Consider the following 15,168-nt stretch of genomic DNA (forward strand, 5'->3'; position numbering starts at 1 on the left):
TTGGTGTTTAATTTGACTTGAACAGCTTGCTACCCACCCCTGTACTTATGAGGCGTAACATTAAATACAAATCTCATCTAATACATTACAAATTCGCATCAATACAGTGGTAAAAATACTAACCAGTGGAGGAACAATAATGTAGAAGTTGCGCAAATGCATGTTCTTTGGACTGCGGAATTCAGGAGCAAACACGTCAACAAGCATTTTGAAGTACTCTGTCCCTTCTGCAGAATTACGTGTGAGATCACTGAGGACACAATCCAATTGCCTGCAAAGAATGAGAAATTTTCTTACCTGATCATTTTCTGTTTCATAGCACTTCTCCTTATTCATCAATAATATTTAGTACCCCACTTATGGGATTTGGACGCAGTCCGATGTTTGTTGCTAGAGGCTCCAGAGACCCAATCTTTCAGTCCAAACCACCAGACACACACTTGCAGCTGATTATTAGTATTAAAACAACTGGGTATAATGTATTAAACAACATAAAACAATGGTGTCTAACTCTGCCTTTAGAGAAAAATTCCATATTGCATTGTGGTAATTTATCAGATTGTCAGGGTGGCTGAATGAGGAGAGAAACTGCTAACAGAAACAAAATTATAGATAAATTTCTTGTTCTGTTGCACAACTTCTCTCCTAATTCATCACTAATGGGAAGTAGCCAGCAGTGAATATTAGAAGGGAGGGATAGAATACAACTATTATTATTATTATTACCACATTAGAATAAAAGGCAGAAAGGGAAATGTTTCTGCCCATATAAAGCAAGGATTTAGGTAGAACCAGCACAGAAGCACTCACCTACCAAACTACTGCCTCTTGCAGATGAATGAAAACTTACTTTGCAACTCTTCAGATGAGGCTGACACACATTTTCCCCAATGCTCCTAGAGACTTCTGTGAATAGTTTCCCAGATTCCTTGCATTCCCGCTGTTTCAAGATATTAACATCTTGCCTACAGCAACTTTCAGGCCATAGAGTCTTGGCATTTTGGATATAGTGAGCTGGATATACAACTGGATATACAATTGGCTTTTGTACCACATGTGCTTGAGATATATCTTTATAGTTCTAGGAATGCCCATGTATTTCACATACTCCCAAAGAGATCAACAAATGGTCTGGTAGCACTTTATAGACTAACAAAACATATAGATGGTATCATGAGCTTTTGTGGGCACAGCCCACTTCTTCAGATGACCGGAGTTTTGAGTTTAGAATGTGAAGACCCAAAATGAATAGGGAAGAAAGGAAAGGGGGGGGAAGGGGGAAAGAAAATATCAAAGGGAAAACAAGTAGGCAGAGTTGGTAGTCTATAAGCATCTAAAGATTGGATAGTTAAAAGAAGCAGATAAGAATCACAGGATAGCAATTAGATAGGAAGGGTACTAATGCAAGAATCTACACAGACAAAGAGCGAACAGAGGTCTCAAACTCAGTTTACCTAAGGGCCTATGCCAGACCTCAAATCCTCCTAGTGAGCAAGTAGGCACCCCCTGGCAGGGCTTGGTGCGGGGGTGAGGGAGAGGCATAGAGTTCCATGCATATCTACCTTCTCCCTTCCCCCTCCCCCGCATCTCCTGGCCCTGCTTGCTGGCCCACATGCACCTCCCACCCCACCTACTGCACCTGGATCATTTAAAACCCACTGCCACCCCCAACAGTGCATCAGGGCCAGAATGGCTACTAACTGTTGGCAGCAGCATGGCGCTAGCGTATCCCTGTGTGCCAAGCCATCCTCTTTATGAGGTGGGGAACTGATTCATGAGTTTTAATCTCTTGGGTTAGCAATACAATATATGCAAGTTGATAATGTCTCCCTCTGAGTCCAGAGACCAGGAGCCTACAAAAGACATGAAACGATGAGTCCTCACCCTGACACCCACATGACCTGTGCTGGGATGGCCCTCCCTACAGCTAATATCCGGACTCTTACACTGTGATCCCACCTGCCTCATCTTGCTAACGTCCACACACTCGCACTGGGATCTCAGATATACTGTAGGGTGTGAGAGAGACGGTGAGCCTGACAGAGAACAATGAAAGTTGTCATTAAGAGAAGAGCACCAGCAAACACTCCTTTAAGGGAAGAAGGTGGTGAAGTCAAAGGAGAGGTGACTTGACCCCAAATTTCCCCCCCGCACTTGCTCATTAGAGATGTTGCTAGCTTTTAGTTTGTGGGATCCCAAAACCCCAGGGTTAGCTAGAACTACCCCTCAGTAGAGATGTTGCTAGCTTTTAGTTTGTGGGATCCCAAAACCCCAGGGTTAGCTAGAACTACCCCTCAGTAGAGATGTTGCTAGCTTTTAGTTTGTGGGATCCCAAAACCCCAGGGTTAGCTAGAACTACCCCTCAGTATCAGGAGAATCCCCAACAAAGGGGAGTGGGAAACACAACTTCCTCCCCCAGAGAACAGATAGAGAGGGAGCAGCCCAGGGCAGCTGCAGCCCGTCTGCAGGGTGCCCGAGTTCCCCATTGACAGAGGCTGCTCTGCGGCTGCCTTCCCTGCCCCCAACCCTCATGCTGTTGCTTCTGATAGAGACAATAAGTGGGGGTGGGGGAGAGACAGGGGCAGGTGGGTCCTCAAAGCCAGCACATGCAGAGAACCACCTTAATAGCCGGCTCCTTGCACGTATCAGCTCCCACCTGCCCCTACCCTTCACACTGCTGTCTATCAGAGGCAGCAGTGATGGCGGCGGTGGGGGGGCGGGCGGGGGGTGGAAGATCCGGTACTCATGGGGAACCAGCTTAAAACCTAGCTCCCCACGGGCACCAGCTCTCACCTCTCCCTTGCTGCTTCCGATACAGAGGCAACAAGGTGGGGAAAATGCAAACAGCCGACAGGATTAACTGATAAACCTAGGCTTATTGGTTAATTGTGTAGTCATCTACATGATGACATCCCTAATGGCAAAATAGTAAAACTTTCCATAACGCCTCAATACACTCCTCTGTTAAACTCAGAATAGGCACCTAGATGAAATGAAAAATAAATTTAGTATTTGCCCATGGCAGAAATTAAGAAAGCTCATGTTTTGTTAACTGGATCTATAGCCAGCTAACAGATGAAGATTAACATCCAAAGACTTAGAACAAGAAGGGGATCATTTTAGCAGCAGGTAAAGCATATGGGCTATAAAGCAGCAAGTTTGTTTGTTCTCCATCCATAGCCCCAAAAATGGCAGTTTAAGATTTGTTTTTCAGCTAGGCTGTGAATGGTGACTATCAAAAAGTTTTGCCATTGAGATATTCCCTGCACCCATTGCTGGTCTCACACTAAACAAGGAAAGAAAAACAACAGAAGTCTAAGCTTGAATCACTTAATACAAACATCAGTGTTCAGAACACATTTTAGCAAGTGTGGTTCAGATAGGCCACCCCTGGCTACTGTTATTCTTTATATGAGAGAATGCTTTTGACAAGAGCCCAATACAGCTGAAAACAATAGATTTCTGCTACACATTTTACCAATATGTTTCAAATGGAAAGTGCTCATTTTCCTCCATTCCTTCCTCCACATAAGCCAAGATAGTCATGTGGTGATTTCCCAGAGTCCTCAATCATATCTGAGCGGAACTTGGAATAGGATTAGTAATGCAGATTTGTTTTTAAAGTTTCTCAGTAAACTCAAAGTAGATTTCTAAAACTTAAAGACATTTTCAGACTAAAGAACTTCCCTCACCAAATGAGAATTTTAATGAGCAGCTGATTTCCAAATGGATCTGACTGGTACAAATGTCATTTTCTGTCTAGCATCTTTAAAGCAATAGTTTCTATTGTTTCAGATTAAACAAAAACATCTACATTTCATTTCACCTTTTGTAAAGCACTTGAATTTTTTGAATAAGAAAGGTGCCAAACACAAGTTTCTTTTTAAATAACCTTGCCTTCCCACATCTCAAAACACAAACTAGGGTTACCTTGCAGCTTTTTGCGTTTCTTCCGAGAGTCCTTCTTCTTTCACTAGTTCTTCAAAATTAACAATATCTTCAAGATCAGGAACAAACCTACACAATTACTGTATGTTAAATCTATATTCAACTGAGCTTTACTCACTTATGCATTAATTAAGTTAAATTATAAATAAATTTCACAATATCCTTGCTTTCAAGGCTCTGGCACGCCTCTGCTTTCATCTTCCATCTCTCTCTCTCTCACCCAAGTTCTGTTAATTCCACATCCAGACATGTTACCCTTCTGCCTTTCTTCCACAAAAGTCTTTGTAATCTCCCCCATGCTGCCCTGTTATCCTGCAGTGTGCTCCCCTATTGAATGTGTCACATAGGGTCCCACTCCTCCAAAAACCATCTTTCAATCATGACCATACTTCCACACAATCCAAATAAAATCACAGCTATAGAACAAAAGGAAACATGATGATCATATTGAGAAAACAGCCAGCCTCATAATATTGAGCATAAACCACCCATTCCTGTCACCTTATGCAATCTCTGTTCGTGCTATATATCAGTGGCTCCCAACCTTTTTGATACCAGAAACCAGCAAACCCATTCACAAACTTCTGGTGGACCAGCATCACGTTATTTGCATATTTATTATGCAAATGATGAATATGCAAATAAAATGTTACTGGTCTGCCAAAAGTCTAGCCTCCAGAGCCCCTAGTGCCAGCCCTAACCCTTAGAGTCCCCATCCCTCCATTACCCCCCTGCTGCTAAACAGACCCCCGAGTTCTTTGTACCTAACCCTCCCGGTGCCAGCCCCCCACCTCTTAGAGCCCTCTCACTACCAGACCCCTGAGTATCAACCTCCTGTTTCCAGAGCCGCACTGCACACAACCCTCCCTCCCCCCCAGAGCCTCCCCAGTGCCAACCCCCAATATTAGCCCTGTCCCCAGAGGCACACAGTGCCAACCCCTTTCCCATAGCCTCCCCGCACTACTGTTGGGAGTGGTGTGTCCTGCCCCACCTCTCAGCCTCTTCTGTGGCTGGGAGGAGACCCCACCCCTGCCCGGCACTGGTTGGCTGAGAGGTAGGGCAGGACAGGACTCTCTCAACAGCCGCAACAATGGTATACCCCAGCCCTGGTCCCCAGAGCCACCTTGGCCTGGCAGTGGGCCAAAGCCCAGCAGCTGGGAACCACTGCTATACACCATATGATATAACACCTAGCTTGTAAACTTTCAAGACACAAACTGTGTCTTGTTCTCTCTGTAAAATACTATGTACACTATGGCACTTTATACAATGATAAATAACCATCTTGGCCTTTAAGAGCTCACCTATATAACATACTATGGTATACAAAAGGTTATGGTTTTTGTAGTTTAAGGACTCCAGTTAGTCAATTTTGCAACATAAGGGATTCTGAACTAGTTTGCAGGACAAGGGATACAATTCCTTTGTATCTTTATACATGGGATCAGACACTTTTCAAAACTCAATCATTACCTAAATGGAGAGGAATAGCTTAACTGTGTTTGTAAACTCTTCAGGACAGGGAGAATGTCTTTACTCATTTCCTTGGAATGCACAACATTCATATGGAGGCTCAAAAATATGGGATGTGCCTGGAATGTGACTGTTTCTCATAAAATGGAAAGGGAGGAGTCTGGTAGAAGAGAGTTATAGCCGAATAACCACAGGGGGCCAGAGATGGGGACTGGGACTGCTATAACCCTGTTGGATCAGCAGGAGGCAGGGGTGGAAAAAAAGGGACAGTTATCTACTATATTTCAGAGAATTTGTCTGTCTGTGTGCACGTGTCTCTGTCCCCCAGCCAAGGGACATGCACCCTTCCCCCCGGCTGTGCTCCCTACAGCTGCAGCAGCCATGGATAGGAACGTCTCACCTGGCCCCAAACTGCTGAAGTGAGAGAGAGCTGGGGTTGTCTTTTCTCCCCAGGGCAACCTGCATATTGAACCCCATATCCCCAGCCCCACCCCAGAGCAATTATTTAAATGAAGAAAAACAAAAAAAACTTATTTAAGGACCAAAGCAACTCTGGGTAAATCCTCTAGTTATAAAATAAGTTAGCTCCGTTCTCTGGGTTTGCCTTACAAGTCCTATGGGGTGTCTCTTGCTGTTTTATGCAGCAAATGACTCATTTGTACAGTGCCTAGAATATATTTTAAATGCACAATTCTTTAACGTGCTGAGCTCCTTAGTTCCAATATATGTGCACAGGACACAATGGTACAGTGAAACCTTTGTTATCCGGCACTCTGTTAACCAGAAAACTTTGTTAAACAGCATTGCCCCCAACCACAATACCATCACATTTTCAGGTGCACAGAACTGGCTTGCGCGGCGAGGAGTCCTGTGGCACCTTATAGACTAAATGAAGTGTAGGAGCATAAGCTTTCGTGGGCAAAGACCCACTTCGTCAGATGTGGCTTGGTATACCATGATTGGCTTAACAATTTTTTATTTAAGAAGTACTAATCATCTTTAACTCAAAATAGAAATGTCAGATCAACTGCCTCACACTACAAAACTAACAATATTAAAAACTTGAGTTTTACTATAATTGTCCATTGGTTTTTCCTAGGTTGATGGGACCCTCAGATAACTGGAATTTTTAGAAAACCAGAACACCCTGATCTCCAAGCGTGCCAGATAACATGGTTTTACTGTACTTAGTTCCTTGCAAGTTCAGTGCTAAATAATGTACTAGCTGGTCTTTTGTTCTTCATTGTAGGACCTCGCTCCTTAAGAAGGTCAATATAAAATACAGAGTATTTTAAGATACAACGATGTCCCGGAAAGTGCCATACTTATCAAAATACTCTTCACACTTCTGAGTCAAATGATGCATAAATGAAAAAACGGACTTTCCTAAGGGAATATCAGTATGAATTGGTAGCACAGGGATATAAAAATACTTGGAGCAGCATGAAATACACTTATGTAGGTACCTAATTGCACTACTACAGCAGTGAAGTCCACCAGATCTTATCATTCGCACATAGCCCATTGCATTGCCTTTAAAAAGAGAAAAACAGGATAATTCCTAAAGTTAGACAGTAACATATACGTACTTCAAAAGCCCCATTAACTCTGAAATTCTGATGCCCTAGGGTAGCCAGAATGATTTTTAAAACAGAAATATTCTGAAGCTAATTTCATAGAGAAAAAATGCAAATGTTTTTAGGTTTAATGGCACAAAGTCCAATAAGAAGAACAAAACATGAGCCATGACTAGCTTCATCTAAGTAGATTGTGCTCACATGCACACTAAGGTCCAAATCCTGCAATAAGATACAATTGGTAGGATGTGTTGGTAACATCAGACTCTAGAAGCCTATATTCCATTGGGGCATCAGGATGTTGAAAGTATTACTAACTAATAAATCAAATTTAGCTATTATAATCTATGTATATCTTTGTATTTGATTCAAAATGCCTTTTGAAACTGAGTTTAAGGGTATGGTACTTCTCATTTAGTGGAAAAGATAATAAACGTGGATGAATACTGATTGAACCCAAAGCAAATAAAAAAAATCCATAAAAGCTCTAGGTAAAACTTATTAATTAACAAAAATAGGTCTTGAATGTTTTAAGTAAAACTCCAATTACTTTAACGGAAGTGCACTTGCTTATATTAGGCTTGAATTTAAGGCTCAGTCTGAAAATATAGGTAAAATAAGCAGTGTAGTTCATAGGATCATGAAGATCTCTGCCATTAAAATGTTTGTACCAAATTTTTAGATAAAAAGTTGCATACCTATCTGACTTATGAGCTGCCTGAATTGGTCAAGGTAACTTTGTCCGTCAGGTGTTATTCCAAGCTTTCTGATGCCTCGGTTGAACTTCTCCGCTCTCTCAAATGGATACTAGAGAAACAATTTTTGCATAGTTAGTAAAAATATCCATCTTTGAAAAATTTACTTGACCTTATATGTGAACGCTATTTTACCTTCCATACACTCTCCCTCCCACAAACTCCTTTTATCTTTTAAAGTATAATTCTGTCTATGCATAATAGTTTGTGAAAGCATCATTGACTAGGTCAGGTATGCAAATTGAAAAGATAAACAGATCTGTTACTGCTATATATACAAGAAAGCAATCTTCTTATACAAGCTGAAACTCCCTAAACTGGGACTCTGGTCCATAGTCTGGCAACATCCATAGTCTGGCAGAGATGTTGCAGCACCAGAGAGTCCTGGTGAGGGGCAGCAGTAGCTAGCCCTATGGGGCTGGCAGGACAGCAGACTGCCCACAGCAAATTGCTTGAGGGGCTGCCTAGCGCAGAGTAGCAGGACTGGGAGACCTGGCATTTGGCTGCCCACTGGGGCTGGGAGCTCCAGCAAACAGCTGCAGGCAGCCCAGTGGAGCCAGGAGCTCTAGAACATGGCTGCAGTGGCCAGAGAGAGCCCAGAGCCCCAGCGAGCAGCTGCCCGGGGAGGGTGCGGTGGGAAATCCTGCTACGCAGCTGCCTGAGGGAGCCGAGAGCCGTGGTGTGTGGCGGCCTAGGGGGGGTTGACAGGGCAGCAGAGCCTGCAGCAGGTGGGGAGCCAGCCGGTAGGCCAATGGGCCAGGCTAGGGCTGGGGGGGGTGGGGGGAAGGCAACAGCAGGGGGACCAGAAATGACCTCCCCTGGTCTCTTGGAAAATCCTTCATTCAGGACTAGTCAGGTCCTGAGGGTGCCGGACCAGGGAGGTCCAACTTGTTCAAGCAAATTTCCAGTGAAGTAGTTACCAGTACATCTTTATTCCAAACACTAAGTCCCAGTTTGTGTAATGATGGAAGGCAGAAATTAGGTCCAAGACCTTGAGGGACAGGGATAGCTACTGTACATGTATACCAAGTTGCTGCATTAATCTCACCAGCAGCTTCTATTATAAAATAGGATCATTTATTGTAACTTTAGTAAACTTAATTTGGACTGTAGGTTTAAGACAACACTAAAACTATATCCACACCAACCATCATTATCAGGTTAACAAGCCAATAAATTTACCTGACTCCACAATACTTATGAGTTGCATGTTGTGTCTGATGAGAACTGTTTAGTGTTCAGAAAGCAACTAGAATCACATAAGCCAAAAACAATGCTGCCAGACAACTCGCCAACACCAGATTCTACAGGCTTCTTTCATCTGATCCCATTAAAGAATATCAAGAGAGACTACACCATCTGCTCATGAAACTCCCTGCTACAACTCAGGACCAAATCTGTACAAAAATCCCTGACCAGGAGTTTTCTATCTGCTACCCAAGATCCACCAACCTAGAAATCCCAGATGTCCCATCATCTCAGGCATTCGCACACTTACAGCAGGATTATCCAGTTATGTTGACTCTCCTCAGACCCTATGCTACTTGCATTCCTAGCTACCTTCGAGACACCACTGACTTCCCGAGGAAGCTACAGAACATTAGTAATCTTCCTGAAAACACCATCCCGGCCACCATGGATGTAGAAGCGCTTTACACCAACATACTACATGATGATGAATATCTAGTTGTCAGAAACACTATCCCCGATAACACCATTGCACACCTGGTGACTGAGTTTTGTGACTTTGTCCTCATCCACAACAATTTCCAATTTGGGGACAATTTATAGCTTCAAGTCAGTGGCACAGCGATGGGTACCCACATGGCCTCACAAATTGCCCACATCGTTATGGCTGACCTTGAAAAATGTTTCCTCAGCTCTCACCCCCTAGCATCCTTACTCTACTTATGCTACCTTGACAAAATCTTCATCATAAGGACCCACGGGAAGGAAATCCTTGAAGAATTTGACAGGGATTTCAACAACTTCCACCCCACCATCAACCTTAGCTTGGACCAGTCCACAGAAGAAATCCACTTCCTTGACACTACAGTACAATTAAACGATGGCCACATTTCTACCACTTTATACCAGAAACTACCAACCATTATACTTACCTACATGTCTCTAGCTTCCATCCAGGACATATCACCCAATCAATTGTTTACAGTCGGGCCCTAAGATACAACCAGATTTGCTCCAATCCTACAGACAGAGACAAACACCTACAGAATCTCTATCAGGCATTCTTAAAACTTAAATACCTACCCGGGGAAGTGAAAAAACAGATTCACAAAGCCAGACAAGTACCCAGGCATCAGCTTCTTCAAGATAGGACCTACATACAAAATAACAGAACACCACTAGTCATTACCTACAACCCCCAACTTAAACCCCTCCAATGCATCATTTACAATCTACAACCTATCCTGGAAAATGATCCCTCGCTCTCACAGGCCTTGGGAGGCAGGCTAATCCTCACCTACAGACAACCCCCTTACCTGAAACAAATTCTTTCCAGCAACCATGCAGCACATCTCAAATATATTCACCCAGAAACCTACCCTTGTAATAAACTCCATTGCCAACTCTGTCCACACATCTACACAAATGACATCATCACAGTACTTAACCACATAAGCTACCACATCAGAGGCTCATACAGCTGCACATCCACTAACATGATATATGCCATCAAGTGCCAGCAATGCCCCTCTGCCATGTATATTGGCCAAACTGGACAGTCGCTACGACAAAGGATTAATGGACACAAATCAGATATTTGAAATGGGGAAACCTATAGGGGAGCATTTTAACTTGCCCAGGCACTCATTAATGGATTTAAAAGTGGCCATCCCCTTGCAGAGTAATTTCAGGAACCAATGAGAGAGAGAGACAGACACACACACACACACACACACAAAGACAGACAGACAGACAGCAGAATTGGCCTTCATATGCCAACTTGATACATTTACCCAGGGACTGAATCAATACATTTTCTGGATGTCAACAGAAAATGTCAACACCCAAATGACATCAAAAGCTAAGTATCAGTGACTTACAGTCCACTCTATTAGCCTCATTTAGCACGGGCGCTTTAATTGACAGGGTTTTTTTCTCCTCCCTCTCTCTACTCTTTCTGCTCTGTCCCTCTGTGCCCCTTGCTCCATTCACCTGAAGAAGTGGGTTGTGCCCAACCAGCTATATACCAGCTATATTTTTGTTAGCCTCCAAGGTGCTACAGAACCATTCATTGTTTTTTAATTTTTTTTTAAATGCAGGAATATGCATACACTGCAACATGGTATTTTGATAGACCAGAACGTGCCATTTGTCTATAAACATAATATTCCTTTTATTTAAAAAAGTAACCTTTGTAGTTTAGTACATATTAACTTTTCAATGCAAAGGCAGCAATGTTTTTAATCAAGCTGTTATTTATCCAAGAACTCCACACATGCGGTATACCTTATGATCATTTTGATCCTTGACTTCCCTGAAGAATCTGATATCTTTGATCAATCTGGATTTGATATGTTCATCATACATGAACTGGCTAAAGATATAGAACTTTTTCCTAAGAAACTGGTAAGTGAAATTAACCTGAAATAAAATTAAACATTCAGAATCAGAAAAAATCCATTTAAATTAACATGCTTTTATAGTGACCATCATTCAGTAGCTTCTTGAAGTTTTTATTCCATGTTAAGACTTTTTTGTAGCTGGAAAGTTCAACTCGGCCTGCCCCATTTTGCTCAAAATTTTCTAAAATATTGTTCCTTCTGGAATTAAAACCCAATTTTTTTCAAGTCTAAATTCCCTGCCTGGTTCATTCCCAGGCCACCATCAAAAGTGGTTAAGAAAGGAGGAGTTCATTTTTCCAGGAAGCAACGTGACTTGAAAGACAACTTCTTTTTCAGTGCTGATATCTCTGAGACAAGGAACTCCAACATGAGAAGAACACATTAGTATCATGCTTGCAAAAGTGAGCACTATCCTACAATGCAACAAAGAATAAGAACCCTCATTTCTAAACATTTTCATTTTGTACATGTTGCCTTAGAGAAAGTGTTCTTCAATGCATAGTGCTCATCAAGTTCTTATGTTGTGCTGGCTTGGTAGGAAAAAGAATGAGACAAAAAGACAGAGTGATAGAGATAGAGATAGCGAAAAATCTAGTGGCAGTCCGAAATTTGATTGTTTTAGGTTAGCTGGATTTTCCAGTAAAGCTTTGGCATCACACCAGGTTTTAGAACTACTTCAATTACTATGTTAGGCTCAGTAAATACACTACTGTTATTTACAGTAGATAGGTGGACATTCATCTTTACCAGACTGCCATCTTTACACCAAAGATCATTACAATCATTTTATTTAGAAATCCAAATCAACCTAATAATCCATACTATAGTGCATCTTCTAGATTCACAGCAAGTAGTAAAAATCAATTAACACTACTTAGCCAAAAGTATAGTGACACATATATCTCATAGAAAGCCACTTAAAAAATGACCTTACATTTTCCCAAATTCTAAAATGTATAAAGTGGCAGTTTATCAATTTAAGTTTACTTAGGAGTCATCAGCATCATATTTCTCCTGCTCCGCTTAAATGAAATGCTATAAACACACCAGCCAACCAAACTTTAACGAGCAGTGATACATGACACTGTAATTATAAAGGCTACCATTTAGAAATTCAAAGTGCTGTAAATGTAACTATTTCCATCTTTAGGGCAATTCAAAGGACTTCTAGGATATTTCTAAACATCTTGTCAGCTGTGGGTCTTTGCATAAAGGTCTGACTTTATATACTAACTACCATGGCATAACTCATAAGACTTTTGAAGTTGACTGCTTGGTCAAAGGACTACTTTGTTATATTCAATACAAAAAGCTATGTTTGTGTAGTATTAAAAAACTGCACAGTTAAAAACTCAAAGGTCTGGAAATGCTAGCATTCCAACACTGCTTTGTAACTATTAAAAAAATAACAGTCGGGAAGATACTTACTGTTGTGTTCATGATTCCTGTGCCATGAGTTCGAATTGAATTAGCAATGTGCCGGATATTGATAGTGTTCAAATGTTTATTATTGCTAGTTCTCTCAATGAAGATCTGCAAAGAGAAGGTCATCATTTACCCTATATCAAAACCAAAGTCTATAATAATCAGATATGCACTACCCAGAGAAGTACAGAATACATCTTACCTGATTATTGAGATTGTAAAGGTAGCGAGATACAAAAACATGAATATTTCTCATGATTTCCAAAACATCCAGACCCTGAAACAATGTGGTAAAAATCCTTAATGGATTATAACAGTCTCCTGTGAGTCATTCAAATATATTTAAAACTGTTAATTGTGCAAATTAATTACCTGAAAGTGTTTTTGAAAGCAGATTAAAGTAATTAGATATGCATGCAAATCATCACTTTTCCGTTCAATTTTGTGAAAATATCTTTGCAATTTTCTTCTGGGCTACTTCAGGGGCTAGATTTAATGGTTTCTTTCTTTAAGTTTTATAGCCAGTGTCACATTAAAAGAAATTTCTTTTGGTTGTATCTTTTAACATTTTTGAAAGTGAACATTCTTTAGTCCTAGCTAGCAAGTGCAAAACAAAAAGGGAGAAACTGGACCATTTTTTCAACCTCCAAATAAAATGCAAGACCCTTCATATTCAAGGTTGAAAAATTAATAACTACTTTTAAAAAACTGTTGTTATTTAAACGGTTTCACTGCTCAAGATGAAGATCAGGTCTAGGAACCATGGTTTTTATCTTGATTATGCCATAGACTTGTTAGTCTTGGGTAAATTGCGCAGGTCAAAATTTTAGAAAATAGTCTCTCATTTTGGATTCCTTTGTATCTGTACTTCCTGAATGTTTGAATGCTTATCTAGAACTTCCAGAATAAAATGGCATGTACAATACCCATACACACACCTCACATACTGTACCTGTTCTAAAGTCTGACTGGGAAGATGTGCTTCTGTCATAGTTAAGCCATACCGCTGAGTTGCTAAATTCCTCATTTCACTGTATGTGGCCCAGTCATGAAGAGCTACAGTTGTTAAGTTGTAAAACGTCTTGTCTAAGTAGTGTGTCACATAAACTGTAAAATAAAAAATAATGAAATATGGACTCAACTATTAACTACAACTCTTAAATTGCTGAGGAATAGCAAAGAAACAACAAAAACAAAGAAAAAATCCATAAATCTCTGCACTGAAAACTAGCACTTAAAACTAAAGGATTCATCTGTGGGGACTGAACCCAGAACCCTCTGGATTTAAAAGCCATGAGCCTCTACTGCTTGAGCTGATAGACCAAACTCCCTAGCTCAGAGGCAACAGACTCCTAAACTTCTATATATAAGCTAGCTCTAGAAGTGGGTAAAGAGCCATGACCTTAATAACGATAGCTTATGCTTGAAATGCCACTTGCACGTATATAAATTATTTTTAGGGTGCAACTGAGATGACAAAAATCACACAAAAAACAGCTAAGCAAAAAGAAAAAGGGAATACTAGAAGGGTTACCAGATATACAAGAGAGAGAAGTACTGAGAAGAATGAACTATACATGCAACCTACCTTTGATGTCAATGAAACGATTGAAAAATCGAATTGGGTTCAGGGAGAAAAAGTGGGCCAGATCCTTCATTCCAACTCTGAAGGGATTTCTGTCATCAAGCTTTAAGTGTGTGTGCACAGAAAGGCGTAAATCCTTTTCTATTTCTTTACATAATTTGTCCAGCAAGTGCTATTCAAGGAAATAAAAAAAATATGCTAAACATCCATTCAAAAAACTTATTTTAATAGAGATTAAATTTGTCTTTGGCGCAAGAGGGCTGATGACTAATGACTGTGGCTACATCTTACAAATAGGTGAACCTGAGGCAAGAATTCTTTAAGAATTTCAGAGTTCCAGGAACTAAGTCTCTTGTTTGCACTTGCAAACAAAGTCCTGTTGATGTCCTAATCAAACTGAGGACCAATTCAGGAACTACATGGAACTACATATCTGTTATTAAGAATAACAGGAAATGTTCAGCTTCTAAATGGACAATGTTAGTTCTAGGACACACATTTACATTGACTAATTAGGAGTATTTAGAATGTTTTGTGACCAATTAAGGCTCCAACAATTTGTTAAATCAGTGTGGTTCCTACCTATATTTAAGAAGAGAACCATTCATTTGCTGCAAAACACATACACCCTTTACTGTGGCCGTCCAAGCTAATTAAAAAAACTATTTGACCTAAACCAAATGCAAATCATGTTTGTTACAAAAGCTCAGACGGGATCAATGATATGTGCTGGACAGAGTGGTTGCAAGCCACTGTTTAGAACCCTAGGTTGAGAACCCCTGGTTTATATAATGAGTCTACAACAGATGTGGTTT

At 40.9% G+C, this 15,168-nt stretch overlaps 1 protein-coding gene across 3 annotated transcripts in view; it reads right to left on the reverse strand.

Moving 5' to 3' along the window:
* The window catches only part of WASHC4 (WASH complex subunit 4), a 70,008-nt gene that overhangs the window by 10,873 nt on the left and 43,967 nt on the right, over positions 1-15,168 (reverse strand). For all 3 annotated transcript variants that reach the window (XM_075938562.1, XM_075938557.1, XM_075938551.1), the window contains exons 21-29: positions 14,357-14,525; positions 13,721-13,875; positions 12,971-13,045; positions 12,772-12,876; positions 11,228-11,362; positions 7,697-7,805; positions 6,888-6,954; positions 3,931-4,017; positions 124-271 (exon numbers count right to left, since the gene is read on the reverse strand). In XM_075938562.1, the coding sequence (XP_075794677.1) occupies positions 124-271; positions 3,931-4,017; positions 6,888-6,954; positions 7,697-7,805; positions 11,228-11,362; positions 12,772-12,876; positions 12,971-13,045; positions 13,721-13,875; positions 14,357-14,525 (1,050 nt within the window). The remainder of the gene's footprint in view (positions 1-123; positions 272-3,930; positions 4,018-6,887; positions 6,955-7,696; positions 7,806-11,227; positions 11,363-12,771; positions 12,877-12,970; positions 13,046-13,720; positions 13,876-14,356; positions 14,526-15,168) is intronic.

The sequence above is a fragment of the Pelodiscus sinensis genome, chromosome 1, assembly GCF_049634645.1.
Source record: "Pelodiscus sinensis isolate JC-2024 chromosome 1, ASM4963464v1, whole genome shotgun sequence".
In the NCBI taxonomy this organism is placed as follows: domain Eukaryota; kingdom Metazoa; phylum Chordata; order Testudines; family Trionychidae; genus Pelodiscus; species Pelodiscus sinensis.